Source organism: Pyxicephalus adspersus, chromosome 1, assembly GCF_032062135.1.
Source record: "Pyxicephalus adspersus chromosome 1, UCB_Pads_2.0, whole genome shotgun sequence".
NCBI classification, from domain to species: domain Eukaryota; kingdom Metazoa; phylum Chordata; class Amphibia; order Anura; family Pyxicephalidae; genus Pyxicephalus; species Pyxicephalus adspersus.
In genome coordinates, this window is record NC_092858.1 from 60,436,091 (window position 1) to 60,460,264 (window position 24,174).

The following is a 24,174-nucleotide window of genomic DNA, read 5'->3' on the forward strand; positions in this document are numbered from 1 at the left end:
ATGTTGATAAAATACAAACAACGTATAAAGTTTGTCCCTGTTTGGGTTTAAAAAAATGTACTGATCATTTAGCCTACAGTTTCCAGACAAATGTGAACATATCCATTTGTCTATATGTACATTCACTGAACAGATATCCGGTGTTTGGGTTATGAAATACATACTATGCATCCTTGACAGTGAAATGGCACAAAGTTTAATGTAAACAAAGGGAACGTTATATTAAATTATGGTTATCCTACTGACAGATGAAATAGTCACCTTTTGGGAAAATTTGTAATAGAAAAATGATTGAGGTAAATAAGCAAAGAATGATGAATAACAGCATTCAGAATCAGGCTGCTCATTTCTGGGTTGTAATAAATGGCCCCTTGTGAGACAACATTTAGAGAATCTATCTACAATCTAGAAATATAAGGACCTAGGGAGTTTAGAAGCAGACATCTTTACTACAACTGTATTATGGGGACTAAGAATATATACTGTGCTGAGACAGTAATAAAATTAGGAATGTTTGCTTTGGGGAAAAAAAGATTCCATACAGGAGACCTAGCAAAAAGGTATTCATTACTATAAATAACTATGCAGAAATGACTGATAACATTTCCCTAATATACCTACGCTAGTAAAAAGGGGACATTCACTGATAGTGGAGTAATGGTAAATGTTCTGATAAGTAAAACATCAAATGGATTGGTTATACCACCGTGAGGTTCTGCAAATAGTCCTCAGTGGCGTTAGAATACAGTGTTCAGGATTAACGGGGATAGTATTGAAACAGTTTTGAAATCAGTTTATACTAATAGGATTTTGTGTTTTTTTTTATTCTACTTTATACTATATGTGACCAGCAGTCATTGTTGTATGGGTGCCTAAAATGACTTACTGCATGGCACTGTTCAATATGTAATAGATAGATATATAAAGGTCTTTCATTAAAGATTATTGTTACATAGAAAATATCAATGTTTAAGGGCCGTGCAGGATAAAGTAGAATACCTTAAGAATAAAATCATGTGTGGGCTCAAAATGTCAATGATTTTTGTGACAATTCCTATTTTGTATAATGATTTTTAACAGGTCAGCAACAAGTTCTGGGTACTGGATTCAGCATGCAATAGCATGGAAGTTACGGGTGGAAGCTCTGTCAGGTAGTGTGATCTCCTGCCAAGAAAAAAATATTGTTCTGGCTCCAGAGGAGATACAGCAGTGCGGTACCTAAAATAGTTACAAACATCAGTGTCCTTTTCCTGAACCATACACAATCACTGAGGATTCTGTTTGCATTTTTTGTATTCATCCTTAGATATAGGACCAGGAAGCCTAAATAGTCCTCTTGGCCTAGAAGTTGCATATCTTCATTAATGAAATTACTTTTTTGAAAACCCCAATGATGCCAATGAGATATTTTTCTGTTAGACTAGAGCAGCTAGTCAAACTTTTTCCATGTAACTGAAATGTATCTTTATTAGATGTTATGAATGCCTATATTTAAATGCAAAGAACACAACTAGCAAACCTTTTTTATATACAATAGCATAAAGTAGTGGGGGGCAGCAGTTTGTGAATTGTGAAGTAATCAATAAACTAGTATTATGTCAATATAAAATACAAGAACAATAAAAGGGATATTTTATTTGTTTGTTTACAAGGTTATCCAAAATGACTGAAGTTTGATTTCTTTGATTCTTTCAGTACAATTTCAGATAACTAGGTGCAAGGTGCAATGAACATAAAACACAAGTTAGTGTAGATGTTAATTATGTTGAAATAATTATGTTTGGTATAAAGATGTATTTGGAGGTATATTACTTGCATACAACAGATTTCCCTTTATGAATTTATAGTAAAGGACATTAGCTTGTAATACAGAAAAGTAAATATCCATCACTTAAGTTGGCCATAGATGTTATAGATAACAATAGTAATTGCTCTGTTTTCTATTGTATTTAATCATTTATTTCCTGGATAATGCAGGTATAAATTTGGATTAGGAGACTGTCATCTATAAAGCCTCCTTCACATACTGTAGCAACCTAAAACACAGTTTTAAACTAGTCTTGGTTTTCTTTAGTTACATATAGAAACTGTTTGGTCAATTTAAATAAAAGCACAATGTCCAAACAGCAATAACCAAAACTAACCACTAAGACAGAAATGTAATTTATCTGACAGCGGTGAACTGAAATCTGATTGGCTGGTGGGTACACTCCACCCCAGTACTACCCTATTAAAGAAAACCACTTATGAATCAACACTTTATTTGATTAACAAAACTTGCGTATGATGTTCAGTAACCTTTATGTCTCCAGGGGTGGACTATTTCTTTTTGCGGGTTGAACAGCCTCTATAAGTTCTCCTTCCTGTGGACAAAGCTTATGCAGTATCTTCCAAAGGTGTTTATTCCTGTCCTGAATGACTTAATAGTCAATAATAAAATTTACATAGACAATGATTGAGTAAAATTACATTTTGGTCTGTGAATGTGGTCCATCTCCAATTTCATAACCCAGAGCTTCCTTTTCTTTATCTTTCTTTTTGTTCCCATCAGAATCAAACTGGGCTTCAATCTCTGCAGGATCAACGTAGGTGTAGAAATAGGCCATAACAGCAAAGATGATGCATACCGCCACTAACAGAGCAGCAAAGAGCATATACTCTGCCCACTGTAAAGGCAACCAGAAAGAACATGTTAGGCAAAAATCTAATTTAAAATTTAGTAACCATATGAACATAGTACGGGTTTATACTGTAGCATTAACCAGGGTGTATTTAATTTTGCAAGGAATATATATTCAAATACCTTTATTCTTGTGAATCTAAAACTTCCTGTGGTATCTGATTGTTGCATTCTTTTATTTATTTATTTAAAATGATTGTTCTTAGTTCCCTCCATAGAATATAAAAGACTTCCCTCCAATATTTTGGAGATGAGGATGTATTCTGTAGTCATACCACATTTCCTGTTCTAGGGTTCTATAGCAGTGAGTGTGTTAGTGGAAAAATCACTCTCAAGGATCAAGTTAAAATATTATTATTATTATACAGTATTTATATAGCGCCATCATATTACGCAGCGCTGTACAAAGTCCATAGTCATGTCACTAACTAACTGTCCCTCAAAGGAGCTCACAATCTAATGTGCCTACAATAGTCATATGTCATTAATGTAGTCTAAGGTCAATTTTAGGGGAAGCCAATCAACCTAACTGCATGTTTTTGTGATGTGGGAGGAAACCGGAGTACCCAGAGGAAACCCACGCAGACATGGGGAGAACCTGCAAACTCCATGCAGATAGTGTCCTGGCTGGGATTTGAACCTAGGACCTAGCACTGCAAAGGCCAGAGTGCTAACCCCTGAGCCACCGTGCTGCCCTTAAAGGGACAAAATAAAGGGACAAAAGCTCTGAAAATAAATTAATAATGCAGCCATTACAGTTAAGGACCGGTAAGCTTTTATCTTTTACGTTTAGGTTCAGATACACTTTTTTGAAGTACAGATTTAGCAAGCATTATATTTGTTGTTGGTATTATTGATATAAAAGTTTATACTTATGGATGGCTGGTGGTTTAGTTCTTTGGGGACAACGCACTTCACATGAATGCCACACTCCTAGGACACAGGCTATAAGCACAGAGTTCTCTGAAGATGAATCAGCACAGGATGCTTGTGTACTGTAGACACAACACCTAAAGTAGGCCCATTACATTTACGCTGCAAGGGTCACCCCTACAAAATGCTACTCTAAAAATAGCAGTTTTTTTTTTTTCAATTATTTTTATTAATGTGTAAATTTAGAACAGTACAGAGGAGAAACACAATTAACAAGTGAAAAAATACAAGGTTACAAACATTATAAAAGAAAAAGTTTAATCAGTTTGTTCACACAGTCCAAATAAACAATTGGGTTAAACAAACCAGCGTTTACTATAATTGCAAGAATCAATCAACATCTATAAGTTTTGGGGAATAATCGTCTAACATTCTTAAGGTATACCATGAAGGATGTTCAAAAGTTTTCATAATTTGTTCTTTTAAAGAATGGTTTGAGTTTCTATATAAGATTCCCAGGTTTAAAAAAAAGTGAAACCACGGACCTCTTATTCTAAGGAAGCTTCTATCCAGGCCATTTGAAAAACAAGATCCACTCTTTCTCTAAAAATACCTAATGTGGGTGGATCTGAGTCTATCCATTTATGCAATATTGTTTTTTTTTACCACTAAAGAAACAATAGATACCAAAGTTCTGCTTGCTCTGGTAATCCTCACTCCATTTAACTCAAATGAACCCAATTGCCTATTCAGATGTCAGGCATAATTGGTCAAGGATGAAGTAACATAATAGGCCACTGAACACCCAAATATTTTAATACTCGGACAGTTCCACAAAGCATGGTACAAATCCGCATTTTGATGTGTACATTTGGGACACTTACTAGTAGGAATATAACCCATCAGGTATACACGGTGCAGAGAAATATATGCCCCATGGAACACTTTAAGGGTCATCTCCATATACATAGCCGACGGGAGAACCTTCCATGCTCTAGAGAAAGCAAGAAGAACATCTTCTGCTGACTTAGTGGGAAAGTGCTCTGTTCATTTTACTATGCCAGTTTTCCTGGTAAAATAGTTCAACGGGATTCTGAGCACTGTAAGTGTCAAGTGGATTTTTCCAATCATTTACCGATAAGGATTTAGGAACTCTTGAGGTATTGGATTGTATTTGCAATAAAATGTACACTGTTGACCTCAAAAAAGGGTACTCCGCGGCTTTCTCAAAAGAGAGCAGACGCTTTGTATTGAGGTCCACCAATGATTGGATGGTGATGGTAGGAATGGATGGCTGTCTTTGCAATACAGAAGAAGACGATAAGTGGGGGAGATCCTGATTACCCCAAAAGGGAAGAAATAAGGAAGTGTGGCTTGGAAGAGTGGCTTTTTAACAATTGCCTGCCCCTGATCTTGTGCCATATCTGCCAACAAGAATATTCTAGGGGTTGGATAAAACCTCCTCTGGCAACAAGTCTTTGTGGCTATAGAGTTAATATCTCAAATTCAGATTAGGGATAGTAGAATCAGCGTAGTTACAGGTGTTGTGTAGCCAATCTTTTATATAATGTACAATAGAAACTGCATTATACAATTTAATATCAGGAAATGTAGTTCTTCCATGGCGGGTAGATTGGTGTTCCCCATGTGATTTTATTTCCCCATATGAAATCACAGAATAATTTATAAATATTCTTAAGATCAGGTTTTGTAAGCACTAGCGGTAACGTTTGAAGAATATATAGCAGTTTAGGGAAAACGATCATTTTTATCAAACTAATTCTGCCCGGATAAGACACTGTTAAATTAGACCAATTGCAGAGATGTTTACTCAATGTTCTGATGATAGGTGTCATATTTTGTGAATACAATTTGGAAGGGTTTTTAGTAATTTGAACTCCCAAATATTGTATTTTCTTCTTACACTAAATGAAAGGATAGTGTGCAGTCCAGGCTTGTCGTATAAATTTAGTCAAATACAAGGCTCTAGATTTATACTATACCCAAAGATAAGACCATTTTGGGAAATCAGTTTCAATAAAGGAGTTAGGCTATGTTTAGGATTGGATATGTATAATAACAAATCATCTGGAAAAGCGGTAAATTTTTTAGTATGTGCACCCACGTTTATACCTTCAAAACTTAGTAATGATTCTAGAAGTCTTAAACGAGGGTCCAGGGCTAGGTTAAACAAAAATGGGGAATGAGGACAACCTTGCCTGGTGCATCTAGACATTACAATGGAATTCGATAGATCACCATTGATAAATAGCTTGGTTGAGGGACTATCATATATATGCTGTATGTAAGATGAAAGAAAATAAATGCCTAAAAGCTGGTATGGATAACACAGCATTCAGAAGAGGCCATTTGATTTTATCAAAGGCTTTCTCTGTGCCTAAGTTTAGTAACATAGATTTTACATCTGGACAAGTGGCCCGAATTGTAGCTGTAATGGCCGCCCTAATTCCTACCGTAGAGTGCCTGTTTCGTACGAATCCTAGTGCAGCTTTATTTTTTCTGTATTCTGTATGACACTTGAAAGACTATCAGAACACAAACTGTGCAAAATACACTAATTGTTTATTGAAAAATATGTTGTTAAAAAGAATAGATAAATGAATGCAGAAGCAAAGATTTTTTTACCTGCTCGCTGAGACCTGCAGCACCAGCCACAATAAGCACAATAATATTACCAACAGCCACTGTTAAAAGCCATCCTGCCTGAAGCACAGATTTCATGTTGGATGGAGCCTGCCGAGACAAGAAAAAATGATCAGAAGCACACCAATGGCACCTGAAATCCACTGTCATTGTACCTGTTATGTGGGAATTGACTGCAAGCTTTATATTTAGGAGAGTAATTGCTACTTTTGTTGGTGCAGTGCATTCAACATTCAGAATATATCTGATGGAGAATCAATCAGTGCTACTGAAAACATTCAGACCTAGAAGCATCTTCACCAAACACTGGTGAATGTTTGATTCACTGCTTCATAAACAGACTTCATTATGATCCTCTTTAATTTAATTATAAACAGTTATATTATGTTGAAGTAATTTGTGGGAAGAGTATTTTTATATCGGGTGTTTTTTGCCGTATACAAAATTTACCATGTTTAAAATCCATTAGGAGTTGACGAGTCAAAACAAGAGACATGAGTCTCTTGTTTTACCATCCACATTCTTATAGGATGTAAGTTTAATGTACTAATATCAGACTAAACTACGACAAATAAAAACAAGGATCATGTCCTGAGCAGATTCAGTGGTTGTGTGTGTTTTTGTTTAATGGAGCTCCTACTTTACAGCTTGACTTCATCTTTACCCCCAGTTTTGTACAGTTTACAGTCTCCATTTTTGTACTAAAAATGGTTATTCAGTGTGAATTAGAAGATGCAGCAAGTCAGATAGAACCGGTCTCATTTATTGACTTTAACACATCTAGCATCATTTACCTTTTTGCCCTGACCCTAATGTCCCTGGCCCACCAGAGAAGGGACATCAGAGAGGCTCAAAATAACATGAATCTGTTATATTTGGCAGGCTGCATGCAAATATAACCTGCCTAGAAAAGCTTGCATCGGCTGAAGACTCCTTAGATGAGAACCAGGGCAGGGTTCTATGGTGTTTTAGAAAGCTATGTATGATCCATGCGTTCCATGCATAGGGGAACCACAGAAACTCAATATTGACATCAACTATTGTATGTAGTGAAAATGGAAAGGTCTATTTAAAATGTTTTATAAACTTGTTGATAGAGGTGGTGGATGAGGAATAAACAGGGATGGAAAATAGAAGCAGACTGAACTTAAGCTGTAATGATAATCATGTAGACTTTTGCTACCCACCTGAGAGTATGAAAATTCCAGCCCAGTAACTGAGAAGACAACCTCCCCAGCAGTAATAAGAAAGTACTGTGGAATCTGAAGGGCCATGTGTATCGTGTTGGGTTGAATATCTTCAATGTATTCTACTGCCATCGGGTCTGTGCACTATACAAAAACGAGAAAGTATAAATAAATAACTTTACTAATCTAGGCAAATCTGCTCTAATAATATATGTTTTCAGTGAGGGTAAAACTTTAACTGCAGTGATAAAATAAATAGGGTATTTGGTTACTTTATTATCCTAGGCATAGGTGGACTAACAGAATAACAAACAAAAAAAAAACAAAAGTACTTCTGTTACTATGTATACAAATACTATGAAATATAATATTAGCTGATTGTGGGAGATGATTTTTTTTAAATACCTCTTTTTTGCTTTTTTTATGAAATCGAGTTTTTATTGAAAATTTTTTTTTACAAATACAACAAAAGGAACAAAACAAAAAGAACATGGACAAGAACACAGCATACAGGAGCATTAGCAACATATTACCAAAACCATAAGGCATAAAGTAGGAACAAGTATATATGCATATACATACATAAAAGCTACAAGAAAAAATAGCAATAGTGGAGTGCAAATAATGCAATGTGGTTTCCAGTAATAAACATGACAAACCAGTAAATTCCTGTATACAGGACATAACATCAAAAAATGGGGAGGGAGGAAAGGGGATTCTGAGGCGATTTTCTATATAACAAAAGGAGGGAAGCAAAATAAGACCATCACATCTGTATTTGAGCATAATAGTCATCCCATGGCTCCCAGACCTGTTTGAATTTAGTAACAGTGTTCCTGAGCAGGGCAGTAAGGTATTCCATCATTCGGATATCCTGAATGCGGGCGTATAGTTCTTCTAAGGATGGAGGGTCCTTTTTGCTTTTAAATGCAATACAACAGGAAAATGTAATGGAAAATGCACAAAGCCATTGCATTAAGGTTGGGGAATACCTTAAAGCTGTCTGGGCTATAAGGTCATCAAATGGTGGCTAAGGCTGTCTCTTTTCTCTCTTGTTGAAAACCTCATATGATACACCTGTGTATATTTGGCCAGTGGCAGGACAGTTTTATGGGGCAAGACTCAGAGTGCAGGCATTGTTTTACTATAAAAAATGTTATTGAAAACAGTACAGAAGTGTAAAGATGGCCACCTAAAGATATTATATTACATAGGAATAAAAATACAATTTCCTAACCTTACCTCCTCCTAATACAGTGTATCAGCTTTCTTATCCCTACAAAGGTTTCACCACTCTATGGGTGCTTTGCCCCCCCTTCTTTTCCTGAGGGGGCTGTTTTATCTAAAAGCTTTCGTATTGGCCATTCTAAATCTGCTAGCTTTTTTTCAAAGTCCAAGACGTACATTATGGTGTAAAAACATATCAGGAAATATGCACATACATTCACTGGGGCCACAAATCCTAAAGCCTCAGAATTTGCTGCAAACCCTAAGTAGCACAGAATCTGAATCTCTTACTGCTGAAACTTAAGAAATTCAAATTACTTACGTTCTTAATAATTATTGTATAAGAGCTTCCAAAACCAAACTTCAAAGTCTCCGCGGAGCAATGCTTCCCGCTTTCAGTAATAGCCTCAATTTGTTTTCTGTACAAGAAATTATACAAATCATTTATTACTGTCATTTAAACACAATATTAGATGTCACAATCTCTCAATTGAAAGCTAATCTCAGCGTATTTATAAAAATGTAATCTGATCGTGTAATGTTAACAATTGTTATATGTATTATTGTAGCACTAGTATGAGTACGTTTCTTAAAATCAACCTATAATATTCCCCCTTTACGGTGAGGCTTAGGCTAGGTACACACGTGCAATAATTATCGTTTGAAAACGAACGATCAATGGTTATTCACGATTATTTTGAACAATCGTATTGTGCACAATTCTGTACATGCTGTAACAATACGATCGTTCAAATAGAATCCACCAATAGTGTACACACATTAGATATGATCGTTTAAACAATACAGGAAGAGACATGTACAGGAGAAAGTGTATTACAGAACAATCCACGATCATTGAACAACCGTGTACACAATAGATTAGGAACAATCATCGCCCAATCAAAGCCTCCAGGACAGTTGTTCGTTTCCAGCGAGATTCCTCATTTGTCAGCGTTGTTGTGCACTTTTTTTGTTAACAATTGTTAACAATCTGTCGTGGATCGTTCGTTTCCAACGACAAATATTGCACGTGTATATGCAGCCTTAGACTGAAGAAGGAACGTCAGGACCCAATATTGATGTGTGACAGCTCTGACTGTGCTCATTATTGGATGGTCTGGAGTTGTTTTAACTATCTTCTTCTATTGTTTGTGTATGCTTTTAGAAAAGAATAACATACTTTTAAAATCCTAATATTATTGTAGGCATAAATGCTTTTAAATGTAGGGATGTAAGAATTGCAGTAATTTGAACTGCATGATAAGCCACGTCCCTAACCACTCCTATTCAGCTGTATGGGAGGGTTACGTACACACTTCCAATAATTATCGTTGGTAAACGAACGACCAACGATCATGCACTGTATCTTTTGAAAGATCATATAGCACCAATCCTGTACATGCAGACAACGACACGATCGTTCAACTATATTGCGCACATGATAGATGCAATCGTTTGAACGATACAGAAAGTGATTTATATATATGTGAAGTATATATAGATATAGATTTATATATATACATATATATATAGATATTTATAGATTATATATATATATAAATTTATATACACACACACACACACACACACGAACACAATACAGTGAAGCACATGTACAGAACGTTCGCTCATTGCGCATGCTCGGAACATGCACGATCACTGAACGACCGTACACACGATAGATGGTGAACAATCGTCGTTCAATCAGATCCGCTGTGCTGGTCGTTCACTTCCAACGACTGTCCTTGTTCCTCTGTGTCGCTGGTCACTTTTTTTAGAACGATTCTTGGCCAATCGGTCGTTCGTTGTTTGTTTCCAGCGGTAATTATTGGACGTGTGTACGCAGCTTTAGAGTCAGAGAAGTAGTGGGGTTGTAGCGTGCTTCCTGAAACTTACTTGTTCCTTCTTTTGGAGGAAGAACTGCACTATCACTGCAAAGGCAAGTGTCCAGAATCCATTAAGTTAGTTAGGTTAGCTGCACCTGAAAACCACTTTTCTAACCACGGCTAACTATTCATTATTGCACCACAACTGTGAAAGGGGCCTAATAGTACTGTAGGCTGAAACTAATTTGTTTACTGACACAGATCTGTAACGTCCGTAAACAAATCAAAAGTAATAAAAGTAATAAACATAAAAATGGTAGCACTGCCTTATAGGCATCAGTATCGTAATCCTAGTGTGATAAAATGTTCTTATTTATGTGATAAAATGTTCTTGGTCATTATAAATTAATGACCAAAACATTTTTGTTATTGTATGTGATCTATTTCAAGGATGGAGAAGTATTTGTGTTTCATTGTTTTATACGGCAAGGAAAATTGTGATAATTTTAAACTAAAAAAAATTCTCATGCAGCTCTCAGATTGAAATGTAATGTACTTACACTCCCAAAGTTAGCATACTGTAATTGGAAAGGCTGTATGGTAGAACTTCACCGAGACTTGTGCCGGCCACCGTTATGTTGATTCTTTCTTGAAGACTATTAACAAACCTACAAGAAAAAATTGTACACATAATCTATTAAAAGATAAGGAGTCATTTTCGGTAGGTATCAGAAGTTGTTCAACTGTCAGGGTCATGCAGTGTAACTCCCTTTTAACAGAAAACCTGTACATTACCTAAGCAACTGAACCCTGGTAATAGATGTAGATCACCTAAATGAGATAGATTTCAGTGATGAATGTAATGGTAAAGCTAACCTAGTGTGGGATATATTTTCATGTTAGATGTATTCATGCCAATAACACTTTAAGGCATTTATTACCTTTTTAGAGAGATTGTATTACTACCCCTACCAATCATCATCTACATTTATCTGCAGAAATAAGGTGCTATCATTGTTCATGTATCATCTATAGTCACATCTCAATTAGAATTGTAAGGAATTAGGAGGAATTGCAACTATTGTTAGGTTTGGCTGTAGAAATGCTAAAATCTTTGTCAGCATTTTATCGTTTGTTTCCTTTTTCTTACTTCCTGTCTATTTAAAAGTTGTCGCCAAAACAGAAAGTGAGAGGGAATCTTTATATCAAATTCCTAGATAGGTTATAACTTTGAGGAAAATTGTCTTTGAAAAATGTCATTGCATTAAAGGCATAACGCTATTAGTTATTAATACAAAGATTTTTTTGTCAAATGTTTGCATCTTTTTTTATATGTCAAAATTGTAATAAAAACATTGAAATACAAATTCCTAGACTGAAGTTATACCTGCAAAATATGCTAGAAGTGTGTTTTCAGTATTTCCTAAACCACATTTCACTACAGTACACCTAAAGTCATGCAGCTCAACAACATGTAAATAATTGTAGCATTTATTGAGCACAGGTTATAATAACATCACCAGGCCTGAAGACTATGGAAGAGGCTGGCATTGATTCAGGAAAGGAGCACCATGATCAACACTGGAGGGACAAGAAAAGATAAGTATAACACTTACAGCACTACTCTATCCTGCCAAGCGAGTGGGGACCAATAGGGAGCGCTATGAAAGATCAGGGTACACAATATAGGAAGTGTTCTAAAGGGGGGTACTATAAATGGGTGGTATTATGGTAATGGTAAATAGAGGCACTATAATTTGTTGGCATTTAAATGGATATACTATATAACTATGCTCCCTACAAGATAAAAAAAAAGTACATCAAGTAAAGCAGCCTGGATTCTAGCTTGCCGAGGCAGCTTTCCCAAACAGATGCACCTAAAAGAGAAAACCCTATAATCCTATAGCAGTTACTGTTTGAAAGTGTGTCTGGTGTAGGACTTCAGTTTCATCTGAATCCTTCCTCATGGTCTATAGAAAGAATCACCTTCAGTATTCTGATACAGCTGCATTTGATATACCCAAGTAAAACAATCATCATAAAACATGTTTCAGCCTCACTGTAATGGAAATTGATATATTGTACAGTTTAAAAACACTAACCTGATAGCATTGCTTCCTTGCTCTGGTTTCTTGCTTATGTCTTCAGCCTGCACAGAAAATAACACTGTTTTAAAATAACTACCGGTATCATTCATGCTGACCTAATATCCAGTTATGGTAAATGGTAATAAGAAAATAAATCATTTATTGTACATAATAAACTCACTGAAATTAAAAGATTTAGGATAGCAATGACAGCCAACATACAGGATTTGTGTACTACCTACCCAGTCTACTTCCAGCATATTTTGATCTGAGATGACATAGGTATACCGACGCTCTCCTGAGAAGTTAGCAAAACTTTGAGTAAAGTTCCCTTTTCCAGTGACCACTCTCATTTGGGTATTAATGTTTAGCATCTCATAGGTACTTGCCTAAAAAAACAATGAGAATTATTGAAACATTTTGGGTAAACATATTCGTAATGTTGAACAGTTAAAAAAACAACTTTATTCTATGTCTCTCTGATGTTAAAAACTGTCAGTAGAAAATATTACAATACAAATGTACAAATTCAAAACAGTAACATGAAAACATAAAATTGCATAAAGTGAAGCAAAAGATCAATGGCTTGGAAAAAAGGAATGTGAAAAAGTAAGTACACACTATATCAAATTTATCATTAGGTTTTTTTTAGCATATCTAAAGAAGCAAGGGAACATTAGATCATGAATCAAACAGTAGCTGCACATAAGGGTTACTTGAACAAACAGTACAACCTAAATTAACAAACATGCAGAATTGTCATTTTGAAAAAAGTACATGTCAACGTGAAAGTGTTCCAGATTTGGTGTCAGTAATATGGAATAATATTACTAATATATTAATAATAAAATCCTTTTAGGCATGTTGTGGGTAAATTCAAATGGGCACTTCATGAGTGAGCAATATATTGAGTCATCTCAGACTCTGGTTGAAAGGTATACAAAATTATAAGTCATATCTGCTAAAGAGACAATACCAGTTTATGAGGCCAAGGTGTACTTCTGTGGTACACCACTTTTTTTTTTAAATAGAAAATTTGTGTTTAATTCAGTTATTGCTTTCATCTGTAGGCTCTGTTTGGATAAAGATCCTAATGTTCTAAATATATTGAAAAAGGACATGTACTTTTCACAGTGCTTTCCATAAATTATATATATATATATTACACATTGCTAATACCCGATTTATACACATTACTATGGGCTCAGGTATGTCTGGTAAATAAGTCCAACTAACAATATGATGATATATTCACATTAATATTGGACACATACAATTGTATACTTTTTTATGGAGGTGTGCTATTGTGTTAAGCACACAGACTGTGCACTCAGCTGTCTGTTTCTACAGTAATAGCATTGAGGAAATGTGGCCTGCAACATGTGGAAGGCATTTCTAATGGTTTGTTAAAAAAAAATGGGGTCTGTATTTTCTTCTAAAAATCACAATATTTTATTCTTTTTTGTTCTTTTTGTTTTAAATCTTTTTGACATAAATTCACCACCACTGGATTATGAGCTGTTTAGATTTTTATGTGCAGACAATAATAATCAGTCCTTGTGCTTGTAGAACAGTCTAAATATTTAATATTGAAGTATTTTTGTTTTGTATAAAAGTGTAAGAAACGATCATACCTGTTGAGGGTCCACTGTTATGAGGTTCTCAGAAGCAGTTGGTACATTTTCTTTAAAATAAACTGAGTAACTTTGAGTTCCCAAGTTAATAACTTTAATTTGTATCTGACTGCTGGTTGGAAATTTTGGAAGAGTTTTCTGTAAACAGAAGAACAAAAATACAAAGGGTCAAATTACTGCCTAATTGTTTCTATGAGCGTTTGAGAACTTTAATGTTGAGATGCCTAATCTAACCTTTCAAGGCATGTGTATCTGTCAAAGACAATGCAAACTGTGCCACTTATATTATTATTAGATTTAAATTGAAAAAAAATTTAAGGGTCTGGAGAGCAGTCTCATCAAAGGCACATTAATTACCAATAAAATTAGCCATTGATAGCAATTGTTTTGCATGATAAACTTAAATGGAGTAATTGCTTTTAAACAATGCCCTGTTGGTGAGGTCCGAGGACAGGTTTGAGAACCTCTGTCCAAAAGCCTGACATCTTATTAAAGATACAGTACATCCCATCCATGTATATATTTAATATTTCTTTCACACCACACATTACTTACATCAATTTCTAACTGCACAACAGCAGCAGCAACAAAAGCCATTGCAGCCAGGAACATTCCCACTGTCATTCTCTTCAGAGGGCTGCAAAGACAATGCAGTCATATAGCAATGCAATGTTAGGACATATGAAGCTAAAACTGCAGCTACTATCTAGCTATTGTCTTAAAAAGATCAAAAATATCCTTATCAGTTGAAATAATTGACCTCGTGTTTTAATCTCACTACTGTCCAGTAAATGGGTGTTTCGACAATTATCAAACAACAATTTAAACTTTTACAAACAAGTTTATTTGGCTCAAATCAAATGATATAGACTTTATTTACAATATTATAACAATAATATATAAACCACCAAACACATCTGTATTCGATCTATAGAAGATATCCAATAACAGATATCATTTAAAATCAAGCAGGTATTTTATTGTACCAACTTTACTTCATATTGTCTTAGTAAATATATCTATAACTAAGTAAGTCTTTTTCTTGTCAAATGTTTCTCAAATCCCAGTGCCCTTTCTTAGACCCTGAGACTCAGAAATGATTTGCCCTGCATCATTGGAGAGAATACAATTTGGATAAATCCACGTGTTACATCAGTATGTTGGGTTTATCCAAATTGTATTCCGTTCATTAAAGCAGAACAAACTATATTCGTGTCTCAGGGTATGAAGAGGGTGACTATGCTCTACAAAATACTGGAGCAGCAGTTTAAGTCAGGGGAATGAATATTCTATTAACCTACTTTAACCTAACACAAAATGATATAAATAGCAGTTCTCTTGATATAATAAACTAGTTACTTACGTGAAGTTCAACTTGCATTTCCTTATAAGAGGATAAATCACAATGTCAACAATGGGAACGAGGACAATGATCAATATTGGATTGACAGTCTGAAAAGAATTTAATGAATATTATTACATACAACACTTGATTTGATAATACTTGTTTCAATAAATAACTGAAATTCTACCTTACCTGCATTTGATCTGGTTGGATTTGAAAACCCGCCTAAAATGAGATAAGAAAAAGAATTTTCAGTATTTACAAGAGGACATATATAAACAGGTCATCCCGTAATTAGGTTAAGGAAATGTTTGTTTTATCACTCTATACAAATTAAGATGGGCAAATATACTTAAAAGTAAAAAACTAGAGATGAGCGAAGGTGCTTAAAAGGTAAAAAGAACTAAAGATTGGTGAATATACTTTATGTACTCATAAGGTATTAAGTAGATATGGGTAAATGTACTGGAATTGTACAAAAACGTGTTAAACATTTGTAAATGTGTATTTAATGTAATATGCTTTCACTGGACTTTTATCTATTACAGTAATAGCAGCCTCAAGTGTGAATGCTCAGTTTATGGTATACTGGACAGCAAAAGGTTAGCATTATGAATGTTTCTACTAAAGTACACATCAACTCTCTCCCGGTACCTGGGGTACTTAGCAAAGCACCCTTCTATAGGCTGACCGTTGTTCATTTAGGAAACAACAGGCAATACAGTGACTGCAAATATGGTAATAATGAAAATTCTAGTTACTTACAAAGTTTCCATCCATAGTGGTAGCTTGCAGAGTCCATCTTGAGCCCTACAAACATGAATTTGGCCAAGTGGACATTAGAGTTATTGAAGAACACATTTCATAATGTATAAAAATAGATTTGTCAGAGACACATGTAAACTGCACTTTCAATGTATAGATAAACTCCTTATCCTGAACATGGAGTTTTAATGTCCAACAGAAGCAAATTGTATACTATATACATTCACAAATTACCTGCTGATCAAAAAGTGCCCAGAACATTGGAAGAGGAATGTACAGGAATAAGACCTTCAATACCATCTTAATCTGAGCAATAAGACGCTCCTAAGAAAAAAATAGGAATATTTACGTTATACCAACATGTAAAATCTTGGTCTATTGTGTGGCTTAAAAAAGAAAACTATATTAAAAGGCTGAACTCCAAGCAAACAGCTATATGCACAGGTAAGTATGTGTATTTGTGCTCCTGTCTATGCGGAAATATAGATACAGAGATTTAAACAGCTCTACCACACAGCAAAGCCCTGTCTGGGTGCTTAAAGTGTAACTTTCACATCAAACTTAGAAAATGAATGTACAAATAAAGAGGGAATAAAAAATCTAGAGAATATTTTTCTTACATCATATTTTTCCTTTGCCCAGTCCATCCAGTGCTCCCTCTTAGGTATTGATTTGCTTCGATTCTTGTATCTATTACTAATGGCATACTGTTGAGAGGTAAAAGTTATGAAAAATATGAAAAAGTACATTGAAGTTTCTCTTAAAAATTACACATCTAAAAGAACCAGAACAGAATATAGAGGTGAATTGATAAATAATTATTATAAAGTTCTAAGCTGTAGATCAGTGCCATGTGAAACCGAGGTGTAATCATATTTATTAATAATTGTGTTGTCATTAAGTTGATTGGAGTCCACTATAATATGATAACTTTTAATTTACTTACAGAAATGCACTTGCAAACTTTCACCATAATATTACCCTGAGGAGATACTTTCTTGTACATTCCACTGCCAACGATAAATACAACTAGAAGAAAATACACAGAACTTATAAACAGAAAATAATTTTACACGATTGTATAGAACAAAGAAAAGTAATTTGACTGAATTGCTAAGTGAATATTCATCACAATGGTCATGACATACACATTTTCTGCATATGACTTACTCAGAGCAACTACCATGAGGGCAGCTGGCACACCAAATGCCAGAGGATAGCACTTCTGCTTACTGTGGATACCGCACTCTTGTCCTAAGGAACATAGAACATAAACTGGTAAAAATTAAAGCACAACCTGGATCCCATCAGACCTTTGGGGCTTGTAAAATTCAGTTTTGCTTATATACTTTAGGTATTCCTAGCTACAGTAGTAACAGTTTGCCAAGTTTGTGCAACAAATCTTCAAGGTCATGTGACAAACCTACATTCATCATAGATATAAATGAGAGAACACTAACAAATATTCTATATCTAAGTGAGCCATGATTAGATCACAAATGGTTTGTCAGACAGGTCACTGAGAATCGGATAGACTAGATCCCAGTGGGCTAAATAAGAAGCAGAACCGGGCCTATAGCCTACCAGCAACTACCCAGTATATACAACATATACAACTGTCAGATCCTGAGCACTAACATTTTTTTATCATTTACCATGCTATTATCTGGCCTGTTTTTAAAGAGTTGTTCCTTTGCCCTTACTTGACTTGTTTCTTTGGGTTTTTATGACATAGTCCTAGATTTTTTTTAAAACAAAGCAGAACATTCCAAGTGGAGGCTTTGTAAAAATAAAATATATATTGCAGAACTTTATGTAAACATAATGTTTATTCTATGACTGTAACTCAATTTATCACCAGTACACAAGGAGAAGGATTCTTAGATAAAACATGTTTTACACTTGAATTTTCATTTTCATTTTTTGATGTATTCATCAAAGTAAGCTTAACTTAATCCTTTCTAAAAGTAGAAAAGAAACATAATATTTAAATGGCCAAAAATCATCCAGAACAATATCACAAAGCATTAATTAGGAAACCTACAAATGTAAAGTTGAATTTTTTGTATTCTGATATTGATATTGTGCTTCTATGAGCCTCTATAACAGGGGTCAACAAACTTTTTTGGCTACTAGGCCATTTTGGGAGGTCAAGAAGGCACACTAGCCCCGGCTCTCTCCTTAGAGTCCTGCGCTGATGGCTCCGCCCCCCACCAGGAATGCACCTGAAGGGAAACCCCTCTCCTCTGCAATGCATACGGAGAAGAGGAAATGTCCCCTTACCCCGGCGGCAAAAGTGTTAACGCCGGACGCGGTAAATGGGTAAGGGAGGCATAACAAGGAGGCTCAAGAGCCGCGGGTTGCCAACCCCTGTCGGTCGGGATTAGGCTGATAGACCAGGGGGTCGTTAGGCCAGAACAAACTACTGGCTAGGCCGTATCTGGCCTAAAGGCCAGAGTTTGCTGACCTCTGCTTTATAAAGACCAAAAACCTAAGGGGATTCAGTCCTGCAAATACTGACCAGAAACATGCAGGTGTGTCCCACTCCATCTTGATCACTATGTAACTTTGTCAGTCAGTGAGGCACCCTATCACTTTCACTAGTTCACTTCATAGTATAACTAATAAACAGCGTTTTTATAGTGCTAGCATATTACACAGAGCTATACATTAAATAGGGCTTGCAGATACAGGCAGTGACAGAAGAGGAGCACAAGAACCTGCACAGAAGAGCTTACAGTCTAAGAGGGTCTAAAGGGACATTTACATGTGGACAGCTCAGATCCTAACAAGTTTTGCATAACAAGTAACCTTGGTTAACCTAGGAGATGCCTCCAATACACAAATAGTAAATCCACTACAGGTTTGTGTTCATTAAGTTTGGTTTAGAGGTTCTGTCCTTCTAAACTTCCATTTATAATATTTTTAAATAAAGAACTTTTCTAAAATATTGTGTCTTTGTACTCCTAAAAAACATTTAGCATTTGTTTGTGTTAATGCTGACTTTGCATTTGGTTATATGTACAGCTCCATAATAAATTATTACATTTTGCCTTATGGAATTCCTGTTAGTACAAAGAACACAGGTATAGTCTATGTACATGCATTACTTGTCAATTTTTACCATTCTATTCTGCCTATTGCAATCACCGCAAGAGATTAAAACACTGCATGATATAGATTTATAAATACCTCTGAGAATTGGCGTTATAATGGTTGACAAAAGACTACCAGCATTAATTGACAAGTAGAAGATGGAGAAGAAGCGACTTCTCTGCTTTTCCTGCCAAAAGAAACATATTCTGTTTAGTTTGTTAGATATGATATGACGTATATTAAACAAAATTTTTTCCAATGATAGCTTTGAATAAAGAACTAATTCTAGTCCAGTCCCTCTGTACACAGAAAATCATATTTCCTTCTTGTGGGTAATAAAGCCCTTTTTTGCATTTTCTTTTTTGATCACACATGTCATCAGCCTTTCCTCTGAGAAAAATAAATGAAGCTTCCCAGAGATATCAAAGGTAGATAAGTAAAATAATAGTGTGAATTGTATATAGTCACACAACATGAAAGTGGGTCCAAACATTCCCTATACAGTTCACATCATTACCACCATTTTTGTGATCGAAAAAAGAAAAATTCAGCCCTGGCATACAAACGGCATCAACCACCATAGGCCATGGAGGTGATAAAGTTGAGTTTGGGCAGAAATTTACTCTCATACATTAATATCATATTAACAGGTTACTGCAATGTTGGGGACAAGTAAACATGTACAAAACATCTGTATGTTACATGCTTTGTCACTTTTTTTACTCCAATTAATTCTCCTTTCCAGCCATTTAAAATGTTTGTATAATCCAGTGAAACATGAATACAGGATTCTGCTGCTTTAAAATATAAAGATGGAATTCAATATAATTTCAGTGTTCACATACTTGGTTTTCTTCAAACTGGTCTCCACCAAAGGCTGCCACACATGGTTTAATTCCTCCAGTGCCGAGAGCAATCAGGATGAGACCAACCATTGATAAGGCACTACAGAGAAAAGGATGTCATTCTTAGTCCAGTTATACAATACACTTGTTAATTATCTTGTAAATACTACATGCATTGTGTAATGTTAGTATTTGAAGTACACAGAATAGAGCATTTTTAGTGAATTTATCCCAGTACTATGTGTTCATTGCCTTTCTATCTTGGTCTGTTTCAAATACAATTTCAGTTGTTAGCAATGCTGTCCTATTGTACATGAGCTACTGTTGGATTTTGTGCACCTATTCAAGAGGTCTTTTTAAAAAGGTTTTGCCCAAGATTGACACAACTGTTAGAATAGTATTGTGAATATTGGTTAAAAGTTGTATAAATCTTAGATGAACATTATACATTGACATTTAGTTGAATGTTTTTCTTCTATATTAGAGACAGAACTAGAGATGATATCAAACCTTACATGTAAAATCAAATAACTTACACATGAACTGTCAAGCTGTCTGGGTTCCCATCCTTGTTGGCATCTGTTAGATCATGAATAGCACTTACAGACATAACAACCTGACCCACAGCATACACAATAGACAGGTAGACGATGGTCCTTTAAGTAGAAAACATCCATAAATGTAAAGATTCATACATTACAAACACATCGTGTAGTTATACAATAATAATAATAGGAAAATGAAACTTCAAAATATAAACTCTATTAGTGTAAAATTTTGAGTTATGGCCATCCCTATCATTAGATGAGCACTTACTTGAATTTTCCCAACCAAGAATCAGCAATGATGGCACCAAGGATAGGGGTCAAGTAGCACACAGCAACGAAGGTATGATAAATCACAGTGGCAAGGTTATCGTCCCATCGTAGAAAGTATTTAAAATAAAGCACCAACACCGCTACAAGGAAAATAGAGGTTCAGTGACCACAATATTTCAATATTAACACAGTATTACTGCTAGCATTTTATTGACTTTGCCTAACTATCCCTAAAGTAAACCTAAACTTTTCTCAGCTGTAACATCCACATCTGTCATCATGACTTGACTATTTTTATTGCAGTCAATTGACTTATGCAGTCAATTTATTCTCACAAGATACAAGCTAGATTATATATATATATATATATATATATATATATATATATATATGATATACAACTTGCTGCAAACTTTTTCTAAATGTATTATAGACTTCAGTCTATAAAGTGCAATTCATCTGCTGATACAAAACAACTTACCTCGCATTCCATAGTAGGAGAACCGTTCACAGAACTCATTGATGACGATGAAGAAGATACTTAATGGATAGCCGAAGCAACCCGGCTATAGAAGAATAGAAAGCTTATTAATGGTTGATGTAATAACAGTCGGAATATTATAGCATTATCCTCTAGTAAATATTCATGTACATGAAAGTTAGGCTATTTCAGATACAAATTAACAATTTTAAGGTCTACCATAAATTGATCAGTCTCTAAACAGTGACCAATAATTTGTATAACGTTTTACAAATTCAGTAATTCAAGTGTAAAAAATCAGTTTAAATGAAACAATCTAAATTATATTTGGAGAATAATTGGTAATTTTAAGGCTAAATTTGCACTTGCACCGAGGGATGGAAAATTGAAAGCTGATGGTAAATTATTGCCACACATTTGAGTGCGATGTTCAGCCAACATTCAGGAACATTGGTCAATTTATCAAATTCATTAAAGCTTTCAGGCTGGTGACATTTATGACATTTGGACATGCTCAGATCACCATTAATGAATGTCAGTCTGAGAGGTAAATTAAAAATCTGTTGCAGAATTACAGCTTAGAATGAGCCAGTGTTCTTTCAGTGTCATGAATGCCATGAATGTCATGAGTGAATGCCAGGGAAACAATAATGTTTATCACTAGTGTGAAACTAACCAAATACAGAACACCTTCTAAATACGGAAATATATTGTACTTACCGCTGATTTTTCGCCCCTCCCTGTGTAGGAAAAAAGAAAGTTTGGTTATAGCGAAATTGTGTAAACATCTCACTTCAATTAGTTTTCAGTCAGATTGTAGTGATACAATCAAATATTTATTGCCATTAGAAAAAACAAATTATGACAACAGCTATTTTTTTATAGGTGGTCAGGGAAGGGTTAGGAACTCTGATAGGAAATATCCCCTAAAAGCAAACACAAACCAGCTGGTTTTATTCCTCCCCTTTGCCATGTCTTAATTGATGCTTGTAAACGAACGACCATCCAATAATCGTTAACAAAAAAGTGAACAACAATGCCGATGAACAAGGAATGTCGCTTGAAATGAACATCCATCCTGGTGAATCTTATTGGGCGCCGATTTTTTGCTATCTATTGTGTGTACGGTGGTTCAGTGATTGTGGATTTTTCTGCGGTACACTTCTCCAGTACACATCACTTCCTGCATCATTCAAATGATCGTACTTAGTTTGTGTACCTTATTGGCAGACTATATTTGACCTATTCTGACATCACTAGATAAAGTGAAATTATTAGGTTTCTGAGGATGGTGATTTTGAAGTAGAAAGGTAAACTATGGGCTGGGTTTCTGAGTGATGCTGTGTGGACCCGACGTTATAAAGACTAGGGTTTAAATACAGGTAGTGGTATAACAAAAATCCTACTTAATAACATGCATGACATCAGGAGCAGAGTAGATCACAAGGATAACAATGAGGTATTATTATATATATATATTTATAAAAGAATATTATGTCATAAATCTGGTGTCCATCCTGATGACTGATGATTTTCACTTGTTGCACTTCTGTCACTAAATGACAGATCATCCAAGCTTTTGGATGGAATCCTGAGTGATGGCACTTCTTTAATGAAATTACCTTTCTTGGGATTGGTAAGGTGCATTCAAGCAGAACTAAATTTAGGTATACTCACCTGTCCCGCATACGCTCAGTGATTTTGACAACTGGAGCAAGGCAGGTAAGAATGCCTATTGCAGAAAAGAGATCTTCTGTCCCTGGCTGCAATAAATCCAAGCCTGATCACAATTTATTTTCAAGTGCTCAAAGTATTTCAGTGAGCAGTCACTGAACAGCGTCAGACCAAACTATGTATGAAATCAGATATTCAATATAAAACTGAAGTATATGTACACCGATCCTAAAAGTTGAGCTATCTGTTTTTTTCTGATGGTGTTATCAAAAAGCACACAATAAATCTGACTTTTTCCCTTGGACAAATAGGTTGTAATCACTCAAAAGATGATAACCTTCAATCAAGCTTCTCAATAAAATTAATAACCCGAACTAAATCCTTACCCTTAAAAACTGCGATCAGACAGGTGCTTGATTGCAGAAGGTACAGGTGATGTCCCTTCTGCAATAAAAACTTAAATTTACCTGCCGATTGCAATTTTTAAATACACTAGTCTGTTCCTGTTTTGTCATGGCACCATCTTCTTCTCCCCTATCCGGTTCCGATGCTTGGCTGAGTGTTTGAAGAAGGTAGTGATCAGGCAGGTAAGTATGTTTTATTGTAGAAAGGACATCACCTGTCCCTTCTGCAATAATCAACCTGTAGAAGGGACAGATCACAGATTTTTTTGTGGATCTATAGTCCCGCTTTACAGTACAGATGAGTGGTGATACTTACATGAGAGTCCTTACAAATCTTACAAATTCAAAATGCAATAATTCATCATACATATATTTATATATAAGACTTAAAACTTCTGCTTACTGTATACATTACACACCCATGCAATGTAAACATTAACTTTCAAAGATAACAACATGGGTTATTATCCCTTAAATTAACAGTAGCTTCAGGTTGGCGATAAAGGAATAGGTGTCAGTGGAGGAGAGAAGGAACAGGAGCCATTCGAAGTGATAATAAAATAACACT

At 35.2% G+C, this 24,174-nt stretch overlaps 1 protein-coding gene across 1 annotated transcript in view; it reads right to left on the bottom strand.

Annotated features, from left to right (window-relative positions):
- Positions 1–1,604: 1,604 nt before the first annotated feature.
- The window catches only part of SLC15A1 (solute carrier family 15 member 1), a 26,961-nt gene continuing 4,391 nt past the window's right edge, over positions 1,605–24,174 (bottom strand). The window contains exons 2-23 of the mRNA XM_072411356.1: positions 22,249–22,268; positions 21,529–21,613; positions 21,046–21,187; positions 20,766–20,885; positions 20,230–20,329; positions 19,481–19,571; positions 17,459–17,542; positions 17,235–17,317; positions 16,909–16,995; positions 16,523–16,612; positions 16,289–16,333; positions 15,716–15,748; positions 15,542–15,630; positions 14,734–14,815; positions 14,179–14,316; positions 12,787–12,933; positions 12,560–12,606; positions 11,018–11,125; positions 8,954–9,050; positions 7,405–7,548; positions 6,200–6,307; positions 1,605–2,666 (exon numbers count right to left, since the gene is read on the bottom strand). Of these exons, the coding sequence (XP_072267457.1) occupies positions 2,466–2,666; positions 6,200–6,307; positions 7,405–7,548; positions 8,954–9,050; positions 11,018–11,125; positions 12,560–12,606; positions 12,787–12,933; positions 14,179–14,316; positions 14,734–14,815; positions 15,542–15,630; positions 15,716–15,748; positions 16,289–16,333; positions 16,523–16,612; positions 16,909–16,995; positions 17,235–17,317; positions 17,459–17,542; positions 19,481–19,571; positions 20,230–20,329; positions 20,766–20,885; positions 21,046–21,187; positions 21,529–21,613; positions 22,249–22,268 (2,141 nt within the window). The 3' untranslated portion in view covers positions 1,605–2,465. The remainder of the gene's footprint in view (positions 2,667–6,199; positions 6,308–7,404; positions 7,549–8,953; positions 9,051–11,017; positions 11,126–12,559; positions 12,607–12,786; positions 12,934–14,178; positions 14,317–14,733; positions 14,816–15,541; positions 15,631–15,715; positions 15,749–16,288; positions 16,334–16,522; positions 16,613–16,908; positions 16,996–17,234; positions 17,318–17,458; positions 17,543–19,480; positions 19,572–20,229; positions 20,330–20,765; positions 20,886–21,045; positions 21,188–21,528; positions 21,614–22,248; positions 22,269–24,174) is intronic.